This window comes from Hylobates moloch, unplaced genomic scaffold, assembly GCF_009828535.3.
Source record: "Hylobates moloch isolate HMO894 unplaced genomic scaffold, HMol_V3 SCAFFOLD_8, whole genome shotgun sequence".
Lineage (NCBI taxonomy): Eukaryota > Metazoa > Chordata > Mammalia > Primates > Hylobatidae > Hylobates > Hylobates moloch.
In genome coordinates, this window is record NW_026652283.1 from 91081360 (window position 1) to 91099288 (window position 17929).

General features: G+C 40.2%; 1 protein-coding gene across 3 annotated transcripts in view; it reads right to left on the reverse strand.

Annotated features, from left to right (window-relative positions):
- The window catches only part of OXSR1 (oxidative stress responsive kinase 1), a 96801-nt gene that overhangs the window by 50144 nt on the left and 28728 nt on the right, over positions 1 to 17929 (reverse strand). For 2 of the 3 annotated variants that reach the window (XM_032162061.2, XM_058442359.1), the window contains exon 4: positions 10050 to 10191. In XM_032162061.2, the coding sequence (XP_032017952.1) occupies positions 10050 to 10191 (142 nt within the window). Of the gene's footprint in view, positions 1 to 10049; positions 10192 to 15760; positions 15898 to 17929 lie in introns of all 3 variants that reach the window. The other variant, XM_058442360.1, reaches the window with a different exon arrangement.

Here is a 17929-nt window from a genome sequence, read left to right on the forward strand (position 1 = left end):
TTTTTTTTTTTTTTTTTTTTTGAGATGGAGTCTCGCTCTGTCGCCCAGGCTGGAGTGCAGTGACGCAATCTCAGCTCAATGCAACCTCCGCCTCCCACGTTCAGGCGATTCTCCTGCCTTAGCCTCCCGAGTAGGTGGGACTACAGGTGCGTGCCACCACACCCGGCTAACTTTTTGTAATTTTAGTAGATACAGGGTTTCACCGTGTTAGCCAGGATGGTCTTCATCTCCTGACCTCATGACCCACCCGCCTCAACCTCCCAAAGTGCTGGGATTACAGGCGTGAGCCACTGCACCCAGCCTAGAATATCAGCATTTTTAAAAACTCCATATATGACAGGTAAAAATCAGTCATCTACAGAAACATTCCACTCTAGGAAAAAATGAGTAATTATTTCTAGTTGCCTAAATTTTCTAACCTGCTTCAGTCTCACAAAGAAAAAGAAACTTCTTTTTATGAGGATGAATGAGAACAACTGACTCTAAGGAATAATGTATAAACTCTAAGGAATCTTGGAAACACCGAGGGTCCCCAATTTATGATGGTTCAGTTTTGACTTAATGATATTTTCTACTTGCAATGGAGTTGTGTCCCAATAAACCCATCCTAAGTCAAGAAGCATCTGTACTCTTAAAACAATAAGAATTTCCATCTAAAACTGTACCTAATCAATTGTTCTTGTACCTGGTTAACATGTTAACAAATGGGGTACGGCCAAAGAGGAAACATTTGTGAATATTTTTCCGGCAAAATGGGGTACGGCCAAAGAGGAAACATTTGTGAGTATTTTTCCGGCACTGTTAAGTAGAAAAAATGTCCCGAAAAACAAAAAATTCTAGTCCTCTGGATTATGGTAATTGTATGTATGCATACCTTGATATTAGCAATTAACATAATTCAATTAACTACCTCAGTTCTGATTCCATGTTCATCAAATAATCTTGTGGGAAAAAAGTGCCACAGACTACTAATTGGCCTTCAATGTCTGGAAGGAAGGAAGGAAGGAAGGAAGGAAGGAAGGAAGGAAGGAAGGAAGGAAGGGAGGCAGGGAGGGAGGGGGGGAGGGGGGGGGGGAGGGGAGGGGGGAAGGAGGCAGGAGGGGGGAGGGAAGGAGAAGAAAGCAAAGAAAGCAAGCAAGAAATTTTTACTGGGGACATGACCATCCCAAAGAAAGGCAACATTTCACAGCCTTCCATGCAGGCTAGATATAACCATGTGACTACAGTTCTAGCCACTGTGATGCGAACAAAAGTGGTTTCTACAACTTCCTAGTTGTTCCCTTAACATAGGTGTTCTTGATCCCAGCACTACTGATATTTGGGCTGGGTAATTCTGCTGTAAGGAGCTTCCTGGACATGATTGGATAAATTTAGCAGCATCCCTGGCCTCCACCCATTATATGTCAGTAGCACATTCCACTCCCCAACTCCAGCCCCTGTTGTGACAACCAAAAATGGCTCCAGGTATTGCTAAATGTCCTGAGAACCACTGCTAATAGGAAATGCCATAACCTCTATTTCCCCTTTCCTTCCTTCCCTCTTTCTGCTGAAATGTGGATGTGGTGGAAATCAACTTGGGTCATGAAGCAAGAACTTAGAGCTAGTATCAGAGCCTGAGTCCCTGACTCCATGGAGTCATCATACTGGACTGATGTCATTTATGCCCAGACTATTATGTGAAAGAAAAACAAAATTATCTTCTACAGCCCTGTAAATCAGAGGTTGGCAAACTACAGCCCACAAACTGAATCCAGTCCATTGCCTGTTTCTGTAAAAGATGCAACCATGCCTATTCAGCTACAGATTGTCTATAGCTGCTTTCATACCAGAAAAACAAAGTAGTGGTGACAGAGAACATCTCACCCACAAAGTCTAAAGTATTTGCTATCTGGCCCTTTACAGAAAAAGTTTGCCAGCCTCTGGTGTACAAAATAATGACAATGACTGTTCACTGATTCTTGTGTGCTAAATACTATTCTAAGTGCATTGTATATATTACCTCATTTAATCTTCACAACTACTTTATGAGATAGATACTATCTCATCCCTATGTTATACATGAGAAAATAAGGCAAAAGAGAGATTAAATAACTTGCCAGAGGTCACTCAATTAGTGACAGAGCTGGGATCTGAATCTAGGCAGTCTGCTTCTAAAGCCTGCTAAGAAAGACTGTGCTAATCAATGAAGCTGAGTATCCATCGACTTAATATCAGTTACATTTTTTTCGTCACTAACTCAATATAATTTTAGTCTGCCACTGAGATTAATTTTAAATATATTGTGTTGTCCTCTTTTACTTAGCATATCCATATATCTATTTTTTCAAGTCAAAGTTTTTACTTCAGAACACTGATGAAAGTATCTTCTTTTTCCTAAACCTTTACATATCTAGAGTTTCTATAGCGAATAGCAAAATTAACCCAAAATATACACTCAAGTATACATTTAGGGTCATTGTCTCTTTTTTTTTTTTTTTAAAGAATGCAATGAGTGTATTCATATCAATTTCAGGCACAAAGAAATTCAGTTTCTGCTTTACTTTGTATGACTATAACATCTACTTTGCATAATGTATCAACTCTCAATTTAACTGAGTGACATCCTTTTTAAAAGTGGCCTAAAATGCTGCCATTTCAAAAGCATTACCTTGACATAATGTCACTGTTAAAAATGTCCTGGGAATTCCCATTCAGAATTGCCCTCAAAGTTAGCTTATAAGCCACACTGAAAAACTCTAGACCCATTGTATAAGCTTGAGCAAATCCCCTAATAAAGCCTCTTTTTTTCACCAACAAAGTAAGATTAATAATAGTAATATATTACCCATGCATGTGACAATATATAAAGTTTCTTGTTTCAAAATTAATTTTAAGAATACAAAACATAATAACTTTTTTCTTTAGAGATTTGCTTTAGGAATTTCTTTAGATAGAACAAAAATGTATTTATTTCTAACGATAATCTCAAGGCAACCAAATGCACATGAAGAGTGGGGTCTTCCAGCTACAGCTGAGCAAAGAATAGATAAATCTTCCCCCTTAAAAAGCAATCTTAAAGCTGGACAAATATGACAAAACAACCATTTCAGTGCTCTGGAAATCAACCTGAGAAACATTTTTTGCTTGAAAAACAGCTGCACTTCAGGTAAGAACACTGAGATTCTATGATGTTCTGCTCTGGGACTGGCCCCATCACTGCCTAGCCCCAGCTCAGTCAGCATGGAGGTTCTAAGGCAGACAGACCACGAAGACTGGCAGCTTCTCTGCCACAGTTAAAAGAGGCTCCTTTGATTGGACATGGTAGGCAACACCTACACCCAGTGACACTGTCAACTAAAGTGACATTCTGAAGGTGGACCAGCAGGAGAAGGTCCTCAGTGGCTCTACTAGCCTGTTGTAGCAGTCTAGATAGAGACGAACATATTCTTGGCCAAAGGTACACAGTGGAGACAAAGAGGCCCCTGCTATTCACACACTCCTGGCCAACCCTGAGGATGTGCACATGAGCAAAGGAGACAAAAGGGCCTATCCAAAAACGAAACCCAGGCAAACTGGAAAACAGAAACTGAACTTAGAAAATGTTCATTTCTAAACCCACAGAAAGATCCAATGCAAGATAGCCAAATAGAACCCTCCACTGATCATCTTCCCCACAGAAACACCAAATTGAACAACTACCTACATGAAAGAGCACCTTCATAAGAACCAAAACTCAGGTGAGTGATCACAGTACCTGATTTCAACTTCACATCACTGTTAGAGACACTAACGGTGATAGGAAAGACAGTCTTGAATTGTCAATGCCACCCCTTCCCCATCCCCCGGCAGTAGCTGCAGGGCACAGAGAGAGAATCTGTGCTTGCATTGGAACTCAGTGCTGCTCTGCCACAGCAGAATGCAACACCAGGCAGAACTTAGCCAGCACCCACGGAGGAAGCACTTAGACCAGCTCTAGCCGGGGGAATTGCCCATCTCAGCAGTCAGAACCTGAGTTCTGTCAAGCCGCGCCTCTGCAGGCTAAAGTGCTCTGGGGTTCTAAATAAATTTGTAAGGCAGTCAAGGCTACAAAGAATGCAATTCCTAGGCAAGTTCTGGTGCTGTACTGGACTTGGAGCCAGTGGACTTGCAGAGCACACAACCCAGTGAGACACCAATGGGGCAGCCAAGGGACTGCTTGTGCCACCCCTTCCCCCCACCCCAGGCAGCACAGCTTGCAGCTCTGGGAGAGATTCCTTTCTTCTGCTTGAAGAGAGGAGAGGGAAGAGTAGGGGACTTTGTTTTGCAACTTGAATATCAGCTCAGCCACAGTGGAACAGGGTACCAGGCGGAGTCTAACTCCTAGATGACACTTCTAGACACACCCTGGGCCAGAAGGGAACTCATTGCCTTAAAGAAAAGGACCTAGTTCTGGTAGGATTCATTATCTGCTAACTAAGGAGCCTTTGGTCCCCGTATAATTGGCAGTGGCAGCCAAGCTGTACTTGCTGTGGACCTTAGGTGAGACTCAGAGATGTGCTGGCTTCAGGTGTGACCCAGCACATTCCAAGCTATGGTGGCTACAGGGAGAGACTCCTTCTGTTTGAGAAGAGGGAAAAGTAAAGGGGACTTTGTCTTGCAGCTTAGTTATCAGCTGGACCACGGTTGGGTAGAGCACCAAGCAGGCGCTTGGGGTCCCCAATTCCAGGCCTTGGCTTTTGGATGGCATTTCTGGACATGCCCTTGGCCGGAAGGCAGCCAGCTGCCCTGAAGGGAGAGTCCTAGGACTGACAGCATTCACCCCAAGCTGACTGAAGAGCCCTTGGGCCCCAACTGAACACTGGGGGTAGCCAGGCAGTACCTGCCATGAGCTTGGGGCAGTGGTGGCCATGGGGTGAGACTCCTCTACTTGTGGAAAGGGGAGGGAAGAGTGGGAAGGACTCTGTCTTGTGGTTTGGATGCCAGCTTAGCTGCAGTAGACTAGAGGACCAGGTAGATTCCCAAGGTTTCCGACTCCAGGCCCTGGCTCTCTGATGGCATCTCTGCACCCACCCAGGGCGGGGTAAAATCACTGCCATGAAAGGAGGAACACAGGCCTGGCTGGCTTTGCCATCTGCTGATTGCAGAGCCCTAGGGCCTTGAACAACATAGGCAATAGCTGGGTAGTGGTCACCATGGGCCCTGGGGAAGACTCAGTGCTGTGATGTCTTCAAGTCTGATCCAGGACAGTCCCAGTGGTGGTAGCCACAGGGGTGCTTGTGTCACCCCACCCCCAGCTCCAGACAGCTCCGCCTAGAGGCAGAGAGACTCCCATTTGCTTGGGAGAAAGTAAGGAAAGAGAAAAAGAGTCTCTGCCTGGTAATCAGAGAATTCCCCAGGATCTTATCCAAGACCACCAAGGTGGTACCACTATGAGTCTATAAGAGTCCAAGACTACTCTGGGCAACCTAAGAAGACCCAATCTCTACAAAAAATTTTTTTAAAAATTAACCAGCTGTAGGGTCCAGCCCTACGGGGCTTAGTGGGTGTTCTCCCCGTGTGTGGAGAAGAGCGATTGTAATAAATAAAGACACAAGACAAAGAGATAAAGAGAAAACAGCTGGGCCCAGGGGATCACTACCATCAAGATGCGGAGACTGGTAGTGGCCCGGAACGGCTGGGCGCGCCGATATTTATTGCATACAAGACAAGGGGGGCAGGGTAAGGAGGGTGAATCTTCTAAGTGATAAGGTGAAGCAAGTCACGTGATCATAGGACGGAGGCCCTTCCCTTTTAGGTGGCCGAAGCAGAGAGAGAAGGTAGCATACGTCAGCATTTTCTTCTATGCACTTATAAGAAAGATCAAAGACTTTTAAGACTTTCACTATTCCTTCTACCGCTATCTACTACGAACTTCAAAGAGGAACCAAGAGTACGGGAGGAACATGGAAGTGGACAAGGAGCGTGACCATTGAAGCACAGCACCACAGGGAGGAGTTTAGGCTTCCGGATGACTGCGGGCAGGCCTGGATAATATCCAGCCTTCCACAAGAAGCTGGTGGAAAAGAGTGTTCCCTGACTCCTCCAAGGAAAGGAGACTCCCTTTCCCGGTCTCCTAAGTAATGGGTGTCTTCCCAGACACTGACATTACCGCTTGACCAAGGAGCCCTCAAGTGGCCCTTATGCGGGCATGACAGAGGGCTCACCTCTTGCCTTCTAGGTCACTTCTCACAATGTCCCTTCAGCACCTGACCCTATACCCGCTGGTTATTCTTAGGTTATATTAGTAATGCAACAAAGAGTAATATTAAAAGCTAATGATTAATAATGTGTATAATAATGATTGATAATTATCCATGATCATCTCTACATCTCATTTGTATTATGACTATTCTTATTCTATTTTCTTTATTATACTGAAACAATTTGTGCCTTCAGTCTCTTGCCTCGGCACCTAGGTAATCTTTCGCCCACAGCCAGACATGGTGGCACATGCCTGTAGTCCCAGCTACTGGAGAGGCTGGGGCAGGAGGATTGCTTGAGCTCAGGAGTTTGAGGTGCAGGTGAGCTACAATCATGCCACTACACTCCAGTCTGGGTGACAGAGAGAGAATCTGTCTCTAAAAAGAAAAAAAAAGTCAGTTCCCTTCAAACTTATGCCATCCAGCTTTAATATTACACTTTCTCTCTCTCTGTTGTTCATTAAGTCTTGCTTTCCAAAGTCATCTTGCCTTATCCCAAGAAACTTTAACAATCACAGAGACAATCCATGTAATACCCTGCCTCTGAGTTCACTGATGCCATCTCTAAAGACCACCTCCTCCACTCTACCTGGGTCATCTACTTCCTCAGTTTTTTATCTTATTATCACCAAAACTGACCCAATTATGAAATTACTAATTCAGACACCCCACTCTCCTTTCGAGATAACTATTCAACTACTCTGACTACTCTGACTTCAAAGATCACTAATCCACTGACCTGTCTTGATTTTCAATCAGCCTCATCCAGTTTTCAAGATTTTAATCATGCTCTAATAACCTGACTCCCTCTTGTCCCTTTGTTCTACAAGTTGCCTATTTGGAGCCCAAGTGCCAAACTGCACATCTTTAGCAAAACTAAAAGACAAAAACGGAGAAAGAATAATTTTTTTTTTCTTTTTGACACAGAGTCTTGCTCTGTTGCCCAGGCTGGAGTGTAATGGTATGATCACAGCTCACTGCAGCCTCAACCTCTGGGGCTCAACTGATCCTCCTGCCTCAGCCTCCTGAGTAGCTGAGACCACAGGCGTGCACCACCATATCTGGATTTTTTTTTTTTTTTTTTTTTTTTGAGACAGTCTCACTTTGTCGCCCAGGCTAGAGTGCAGTGGCGCCATCTTGGCTCACTACAAGCTCCACCTCCCAGGTTCACACCATTCTCCTGCCTCAGCCTCCCAAGTAGCTAGGACTACAGGCACCCACCACCACACCCAGCTAATTTTTTGTATTTTTAGTAGAGAGGGGGTTTCACCGTGTTAGCCAGGATGGTCTCAAACTCCTGACCTCGTGATCCGCCCGCCTCAGCCTCCCAAAGTGCTGGGATTACAGGCGTGAGCCACCATGCCCGGCCCATATCTGGATAATTAAAAAAAATTTTTTTGTAGAGACAAGGTCTCACTATGTTGCCCAGGCTGGTATTAAACTCCTCAGCTCAAGCAATCCGCCCGCCTCGGCCTCTCAAAGTGCTGGGATTATAGGCGTGAGCCACCATGCCAAGCCGAAACAGTAATTTTTAATATATAAAAAGCTCAGGATTAAAAAAAGGCAGGAAGATACCAGTAGAAAAATAGGTAAAAGTTGAGCTGGGCTCAGCAGCACATGGCTGTAATACCTGCTACTTGTGAGATTGAAGTGGGAGGAATGCTTGAGCCCCAGGAGCTTAAGACCAGCCTGGGCAACACAGCACGACCCCATTTCAAAATAAAAGAAAAATAGGCAAAAATCACAAGCAGATGCGTCACAACAGGAAATACCAATGGCTTTATATAAATCTGTGTCCAACCTCACTAATAATCCAAGATGTCAAAATCGACACTATTCTTCATGAATCGAAACGTGTAGATTAAAAATTTTAATAGGCAAGGCTAGCAAGGGACCAATGAGTCTACCATTCTTATGTACTGCTAATAGATGAGTAAATCACTACATTTCTGAAAAGCAATTTGGCAGTATCTTTTAAGATTCTTCAAAATGTGTTTTATGGAAAGCTAGATTTTTAAAAATTATAAAGATCACAGAGAAAAGTGTTCATCACAATGTTAAAAGCAATATAAACATAAAATATTTGGAGAATGCTTCCATGTATCATATAACAACATGACACACTACACACTCAGAATCTGAACTCAAGAACAAAATAGATTTAAATAAAATTGTCTCCATTCCAAATCCAGGGACTAGTTCTGGTCCCAAACCAAATGGTGTAGGTTTACACTTCCCTGTTCCTCCCCTTTAAATATATCTAAAATTCCCAGAAATAATCCAACAGACAATCATAAAAGAACTCTGAAAGGAGAAAAGAGGAAAGCAGAGTGTCTAGGGGCCTCAGAAAAAGTTTCCTGAGCTTTCCTTTAATTCGCTATAACTCAGACTGGGCATTTACAGAGTCCTGAAGCCCAGAACTATTGACAGACATAGATCAAAAAGAGCCCCAAGCCTGCTCTCTCTCACTGCCTAAAGGAGCAGAAAAGGGGCAGCCCAGCAGAAATCTAATAGGTGGTCCCATCCCTGACTCCATACTTCGAGTTGCAGGAGAGCCCACCTTGCCTAACAAGCAGTGCCAATAAAGAGCAGACAGGGGGACTTCATCCCCTCCCCCATATGCAGTACAGCCGGTAGGCCCCCATCACCCACACCAGCAGCACCAGTCGGCACAGCTGGCATCTCTTAGACCTCCACCCAGCAGCAAAGGACTATGCAGGTCCAGTGTTTCCCAACTCCCCACCCAGGAGCAAAGAGTGGCCCAAGGGAAGAGCCTTCCATCCCCACAGGCAATAGCAAGAGGGACTGAACGGAAGCCCCACTGGCACCAGGTGGGAGTCCACATGATGGGACTAGGAGAGTGTTCACAGACCCATGAGTCCTGAGTCCAGCATCTACCATGTATTCTCCACTTGGTGGCAACCGGCCCAAGGAAATCCACTCCACTCCCATAGGTGGCATGATCAAGGATTGAATGGGAGTCCCCACAGTGCCAGGAGAAAAAAAAATCAGACTAGAAAAGCACTGCAAGGGCTCTAAAAATCAAATTATCATTGGAACCATAGCTCACAATAGTATGCCAGGACCTATACACAAAACCTAAACAGGGCACTTAACTATTAAGATAGATTATTTAGATAGGATCATGAAATATTAAAACGCTCTTATTTATTAAAAAAGAAAAAAAAGGGCTGGGCACAGTGGCTTATGCCTGTAATCTCAGCACTTTAGAAGGCCATGGCAGGAAGATCACTTTGAGGCCAGGAGTTCAAGAACAGCCTGGGCAACATAGCAAGACCCCATCTTTATGAAAATTAAAAATTAGCCTGAGGAGGCTGAGGTGGGAGGATCACTTGGGCCCAGGAGTTTGAGGTTGTGGTGAGCTATGATCATGCTACTCCAGCCTGGGTGACCAAGAGAGACCCTGTTTCAAAAAAAAAAAGAAAAAAAGGCTGTAATTTTAAAAATGTTATTTTACAAAAAGCTTTTAATAATTTAGGGAAATACTGAAAATATAATGTAAAATTTAAAAAGCAACAGACAAAATTACATATACAGTACTGTTTTAGATATTTTTTAACCATATAAAAGAAAATGGAAAGCAATATTCCAAAATGTTATCAAGTGATTGCCTCTTGGTAAGAAATTATGACTTTTTCCTGTTTTTATATTTTCTGGTTTTATTAAAGCACTTGTTTAATGTTTATTAGATGTATAATTAAGACTCTAACCACAGTGTACTAAAACTGGTGATACAAAGAGCTATGATAACACTCAGAGATCATGATTCTGTAAAAGAGTAGGAATAGCTTAATGAGATGATGTAACACAAAAGTATTGTATTTTACATACCTGTGGATCTGTCCATTTTTATGCAGATATTCCAGCCCTTCCAGTACTTCTCGGAGTATTGTAGCAATGGTAGATTCATCTAGGACTCCACTTTTGTGTTCCCCTTTTGCCACAATGTGCTTAATAATATCCAGAACAGAACCTGAAAACAGAAGACATAATTTTCTAAAAATCTCTAAATCATTCAATATAATTCAGATCCATTTTAGAATCAAAACACATGTGAACCTTCTCATAAACTTAACTGTGCAGAAATGAAAAAAACAGCAAATGTGAGGAAATACAGAAGTTTAAAATTAATAACTTATTTTCAATTCCAATCTAAAACAAAAAGTAGCCTGCTAATATTCAAATAGTATGTTATGCCAGCATCTCCTCTGGATGTCTAGTGAGACTCTGAAGAGGTAGTAGAGGATATTTAACTGCCCCTAAATAACCCCTAGGTAAACTACACTCGTCAGTACTATTATAAGATACCACAAACCAATGTAGGCTTTTAACATCAGATTAGAATATGCACTGCTGTATGACTAAAGATATAAAAATACAATTGAAATGCCAAACAAATCAGGAGCAAAATACTTGGAGGGTAAGGATCACATACATACACAAACTAACTTAGGACTAAAATTATTTTTTCAGGTTAATAAATTATAGAAATAAAATAGCTAAGGCAAAGACAAATACGAAAAGAATAAAAACTACAGTTCTTTTTAAGTAACAGTCCAGATGTATTATCAATCCTAAACTTTCCAGGATAAGAAATAATGCTCCTACTAAAGGTTGAAGGCAGAGGAGGAAAAGACACCTATATAGTAATTAAAAGCACAGTGCTGACTACCAAAACTGAAGATTATAATCAGTAAAAAGTTTGGTGGAAATTTGTAAGATTTCTGGCCGTATAATGGCCAATAACAATCACAGAACCAAAACAAAACAATATTAGCAACTATACCAAGAAGTCTAAAACATTACATAGACTGCAAAGAAAAGATTCAATACCCATTTCTTTGTACAAGACCTCAATGATCAAGACTAAAATCAAAACAACCACTTACATAGTTCTCTTAAAAACTTGCCCTACTGGGTACTTTTACTTCACACACCTTAACGAGAAAAAATATACTTCCAAATACATAGAAAGAAGACAGAATTCTCAAAAACATGAAGGACTGAACGCAAGTTTATTTTAGCTCCTACTTAAAATCCACTAACTTGGTAAACTTGATTAAAAAGGCATAAACCCATAATTTAAAAAGAGAACAGGAAAGATAACAGAAGAGAGATGGCAACAATATTCTGGAAGATACCAGAAAAAGAAAAAGTAACTAAGCACAGTGGAGAAATCTGAACTTCAGTGCTTGCAGAGGAGCTATGCCATTTAGGACAAAGTGATCCCTACCCAAAGCTCCAGAAAGGCTCAGAACTACACACACCAAGTACCATACTTCCCCACACCAAGTGAGGAAGAAGTGAAGGAAAGGGTTGAAAACAGAAAAACTGGTTGAAAGTTCAGATAAGACAGAGTAAGATTCTCAGATTCCTCTTCCTCCCTGGAGGCTTGCCCACTAATACTCTCTACCTCCAATAGGAGATAGGCAGTTTATTCTCTGAAGAGTGAACCAAAGAGACTCACTCTCCAGACAGCTTCCAGACAGGTTTTCCTAACACATTATTACACCGGTTCTTTCCCCTCTCCATTGCTGGAATTCATAAGCTTGTGATCCAGAAGGGGAGAGATCTAAAGGAAGAAGTTTGTTCTGCTTAATCAATCACACGTTAATCCCCAAAGCAAAGTGATTATACCAAAGGGCCACATGTTTCACTATTCAGGAAATCCAGGCCACATAAGTACTGCTTAGTAAGAAAACAATTTTATTAACACTGATCATAAACACTGTTTACAATGCAATACCTAAAATTATCATAAACACTGTTTATAACGTAATATCTAAAATAGGGAATGCAAAGGAAAACCAATTCCTACTGGAAATGAAAAATTAACACAACTTATTCACTTAACAATTAAGCTCTATTACATTACACGTGAGATCTAAGACTGGGTGCCACCAAATATGACAAGATATACATGACATGATTGCTAACTTTAAGGGAACTTCTAGTCTGGTAGATGAAACAAATGCAGCATCAAATATCTTGGGGCACATAAAAAGTGACTAAATCTGTGAAGAGTTTGAAGCAGGAACTCCTTTTCAAACTTTCAGATTTGTATTGATTTCACATCATCCAATGATCAATGGGAAGATTAAAGCAATGCACATCTCTAGTCTATGTCCAGAACAGACATTTTGAACAAAGTTTACATAAGAAACCCTTCTTCTTTGGCATAACAATTTATCTTCAGTTTCAAACTCATCCCAACAAGATAATTCTTATGGGTGGAGGAATCGTCACTAAGACACTAATCGTCACTAAGACCTTCATTCTTAACTGAGAGATACTGGTCCTGTAAGCTCCCCCGCTTCTTATCCACTTGGTTTTCTAAGCCTCTTGTAGCCTCTAACTCGATGACGGTGTTTATAATCCTCCATCCTCAAATATCAAAATTATAAAGAATTCATGTCAGCTAAGAGAAAGGTGAAGAGAAAATATGCTAAGCAAAAGGAGGAAGTAGATTATCACTGAATAACTCAATTAATACCTAAAGTAGGAATAATGAGGGGAAGTTATAACCGAGTATGTAGTATTTTGTCCTCACGCACAATTTGTAAGAAATAGTATATAGGGATAATCTGTTCTCAAACTTTAATGTGTGAAGGAATTACTTAGCAAGCTAGTAAAAATGCATATTCCCAGGCCCTATAAGACAGTCATTCAAGAGAACTGAGGTAGGGCCCAAGAAGCTGGATTTTAAAAGGCATTTAACAACTTGGATTATTTTGATGAAAGCTGTTCATTAAAATCCAAACATTTTTCAGAGTAAAGGTAAATAAATCAAATAACAGGAAAAAGGGTATTTGGTACAAATTTTGTAACAAAGCAAAAAGTTTAAATGTAGATCATCTATTCCCAAAAAATAATCCCCTGTCAGGCTTCATAGCCTGTGGCATGGAACATTTAAAAAGCAATGCAAAACTTTAATTGTCCAATAAAATCATTACAGAATATCAAAATAATATTGACAAAGTAGTGAAGCAGCTGCTGGCTTCAGACAGTTGTTAAGTCTGAAAATTATAACTCAATCAAATTAATGACCCCATCAACAAGTTAATTTCCTCACCTTACTAGTATGAAAAGATACTCTTTAAATATAAAATCAATTCATTCAACTTAGTTACTGGTATCTCTACTAGGAAGTTTTAATCAATCTTTAGCTACTACGGTTATTGCTTATGTCTTCCTAAGCCTCAGAAGGTTTCAAAGAGGCCAAAATTTGCTTGGTCTGAGTATTCCATTTTAGACCAAAAGATGTTACAGAAATTTTAAAACCCTGCATTGTTGCCTGAACATCCAAAGCTGGTCACTATTAGTATCAGACATTTTACCTGGATCCTCCTTTAGATCAAGAAGTCCCCATGCATTTTATCTCTTAGAAAAAGACAAAGTTGAAGGCATCCTTAAACAACCATCTAAGACAGTGAATTTACATTAGATTTCTGCATTTCTACACTTACTCCCTTTTTTTTTTTTTTTTCAAGACAGTCTCGCTCTGTCACCCAGGCTGGAGTGCAGTGGCGCGATCTTGGCTCACTGCAAGCTCCGCCTCCTGGGTTCACGCCATTCTCCTGCCTCAGCCTCCCAAGTAGTTGGGACTACAGGCGCCCGCCACCATGCCCAGCTAATTTTTTGTATTTTTAGTAGAGACGGGGTTTCACTGTGAGTCTCGATCTCCTGACCTCGTGATCCGCCTGCCTCCACTTACTCCCTTTAAGTACTACAGGTACCGTTTTTTTCCTCTCAGTTTTCTTAATTACTTTGATTTCTAAAAAGCTTACATTTCAAGTTTGGTGCTAATAAACTGGAAATAGCTATTTATACCAAAAGTGCTTCTAACTTCTAAAGCTTAACTTCCTGTAGTAATAAATCCCAACATTCAACATGAGAGTTTTAATTAGCAAAGATAGGAATATTAGTTATAAGGAAGCATCATTAAATGATTATAATATTGACACAATTAGATTTATTTTAACCAGGATGTACACCTGGTTGGTGGGATAAGAGTGACACTCACTATTCATTTTATGATTTAATTAGCTTATTAAATTCTACATCAGTACAATGTTCCTAAAGCAAAACTATGCTTTTGTTTTCAATATTCTGACTAAAAAGTTGATATGAAAGAAGGTACCCTATACATATTTGTTAACTCTGGTTATTTATATTTTTTAATTTTGGGAGTCTTTGCTTATCAGTAAGCCTCTACCAATAGTCCTCTTCTCTCATTCTCTCTGCTCCAGCTGTGAATCTGTCAGTTCTCAAGACATACACACTCCATCCTGTCTCCATCTCCGTTTCCACAGTATTCTCTCTAGCTGGATCACATCTCCCATCTTTCCCCAGTACTAACTCCAGCCTCCATTTCACCTGGCTAATTATTATTCTTTTGAATTTTTAATTTTGTTTTAGAGACAGAGTCTCACTCTGTCGCCCAGGCTAGACTGTAGTGGCAAGATCATGGCTTGCCATAACCTCAAACTCCTGGCCTCAAGCTATCCTCCAGCCTCCCAAGTAGCCAGGGCTACATGTCCAAGCTTAGCTATTTGTTTTATTTTTGATAGAGACAGGGTCCTGCCATGTTGCCCAGGCTGGGCTGTTGAACTCCTGGCCTAAAGCAATCCTTCCGCCTCAGCCTCCCAAAGCACTGGGACAGCAGGCATGAGCCACCTCACCCAGCCAATTATTACTTATTCTTTAGATCCCAGTTGGACTTCACCTCCAGAGGCAAGTTTTAGTTCATCCCACCGCAACTGTTCTCCCTCAATAAGGTTAAGTTCTCCTGGAATTTGTTCCCATAGCCCACAAGAGCAAGGATCTGATAGCTTTATTCACCAATGTACTGGAGATCAGTAAGTATTTGATGAATGGCATTTTAATTAAGCTATAATCCTGACACATCTTCCTCCTGTTTAAAAAAAAATTTAAGCCGTGCTTAGTTCTAACTTTTGCTTTCTAAATGTTGCCTAATGTATCATCTCAGTTTAAATGTTTATTCATTTTATAACAACAAAAGATTTCATTTTCCTAAAAAATGAAAAATTTTTAATATTTAAAAGGTTTAGATGTAATGATCATGTTGACTCATAAAAATATAAGCACTTATAAAAAGAGTTATGACTAACAGGAACATATTTGAAAATTATCCTCCAGGAAATCTGCTGAGTGCTAGGCTAGAAAAATTGGGTAATGTCCCAGAAAACTTAAGACCAAGAGGGACAAAGACCTACATTTGAAAGACATCCCATCCATCTACATGTCCTGCCCCTTCTATGATCAAGGCATATACTCACTGAGAGAGGAAAAGGAATTCTTTAAAAAAAAAAAAAAAAAAAAAAAAAGTCATTCTGCTTAGGAGTAGCAGAAAGCATAGGCTGGCATACAGGTATGGACGAGAGAATTAAGCAGACAATTTATTCCCATTCATCAGAGGACTTTTTTGCAAAACATTAAAAATTTTGTATTACATATTCTTGTAAATTACAAATAAAGAAAATTATGCTATAGGTGATCAATAACGAAAGATACAGTATTACCTAATACTCCCATATCTCTCCATACTGAAAGAACCATGCTTGACCACCATCTTGAAAGGTGGTTGGTGTTAGCAAGGCTTCCAACCATCATATGAACAGGGCCTTTAACAAAGCAATCCAGTTTCTCCAGTGTGTCACTAATGGGATTGAAACAAAAAGGTGATTCTGGCTACACTGAAAAGCATCAAATAGCAAGGGCTTATTACTATTAATGACTAAAATTTCTTGTGCACCTATTAAATGTCAGCACAGTGGTGGACGATTTACATGTATCATCTCATTTACTCCTCATCAATACCCTGAAATGCAGAAAGGTATCCCCATTTAACAGACAAGTAAAAAGTTTCAAAGAGCTGAAAGAGTTTTCCCAATGACATACGATTGCTAAGTAGAAAAAGTGAAATTTAATTCTAAAGCCTTATGTTGTTTATAGTCTCTCTGGGGAAGTATGGTGTTCAGTGAGATACGGCAATAAAATTGCAAACTAAACAAATATAGATTATCTTTTCTGTAACTCTACATTCTAAGATGGAAAATCATACTCCCCCACAAAATACGCATGCAAGCAAAAACCAACCAGCATAGTGATAGGAAGGCCGATGTGGCTCCATCACTAACTAGTCCTACAAGTCTTGCCATGTGATTCAAATCCATGCCTTGGCAAAATGACTAATTTACCAAATGGCATAAGCTTTTAGGTAACCAAAACAAAATGTTTGATCTATACATGCCAAGGTTTCACAGTTTGCAATCAGCAATATTTATATTTTATTGTAAGAAAAAAGTAGAAATAATTGTATATATACTGCAAGATAAAGCACTTAAGTAATTATGTTAATATTGGGTACCAAGATTTTCTGTGTAAAGGAAAAGAGATTCAAGCTTAAAAAGTCCATGACACTAAACTTGTATTGGAAACTTGTATTGATGTCAAATTATAATTTTATTTTTAATATACTATATTTCCAAGCTCTGGAAGCAATGAAGTAGTAATGAGCACTCCAAGCATCCAAGTTATGTTTCTAAGTACCATTCCCGAGGAAAAAATACCAAAGCTCATTAGAGTATTGGCTGATTCAGGGTCTGGGAAAATGAATACAAATATAACCCTCGGGAATCTTGAATTAAAAAGTTAAGGATGTAATGAAAGACTGATGGGTTCACGTCAAGAGGACACAAGAGTGACTTTAAAAGGGCTCCCACTGACAAATTTTGGACTACCTGAATATCAAAAAGAATAGAGTATAACTGATGGAAAGACACTGAATACATAAAAATCCTTGGGTCTATAATAATACTCGAAAAAGTGAAGGCCCTACCCAACTGGAAAAAGGAAACTTTTTAAACACTCTCAGTTGCTACCACTGGAGATGATTACTAAACCAACTTTTTACACTAAAACTTGATCCTTAAAAAAGACTCAATTATTTATCTTGCCTTTTCAGTAGGAACTAGAGTACAGATTAATCACTGTCCCAGTTGATAAGGAAAAGTTCTTCATAGAAGGATGTCAGTTTATAAATATAAAAGAAATGATGCTGTAAGAAAAATCACTGTTTTACAACCCCTGATGAAATAACTGACTCAAACAAGGATTCAAACAACGAATGTGAAAATCATTAAGATAAAAGACTTATGGAGAACTGGATACTCACAAAGTATCCTCTCACAGATTACTTGCTAGCTACAAAGGGGGAAATGTCACCTTTTCCATGGAGAGGCCTGGCTGTCCTAATCTTAAGCAAACAAAACTAACATCACTATTAAAGATTCCACCAGATAGCAAATATTTCCTGATGTAATGCAATATGAAATACACAGCATCACCAAGAAGTATCCTCCTGCAAAATATTTAACTTGAATTTACTCAAGCCTTTAGATCTAATTTTCAATATACAAGAAATAGAGGACTACAGATCAAGTTAAATACCACCAAGAAGAAATACTTAGATAAATCCAGAATATGGCATATTCTACAAGATAACTGGACTAGACTCTTCAGTAAGTTTACATCATGGAAGGGAGGAAGCAAGAAGGAAGCATCCTAAATTAAGAGAGAGTTAGACCAGGCACAATAGCTCACACCTGTAATCCCAGCACTTTGGGAGGCCAAGGTGGAAGGATCGCTTGAAGACAGGAGTTAAGAGATGAACCTGGGCAACATAGTGA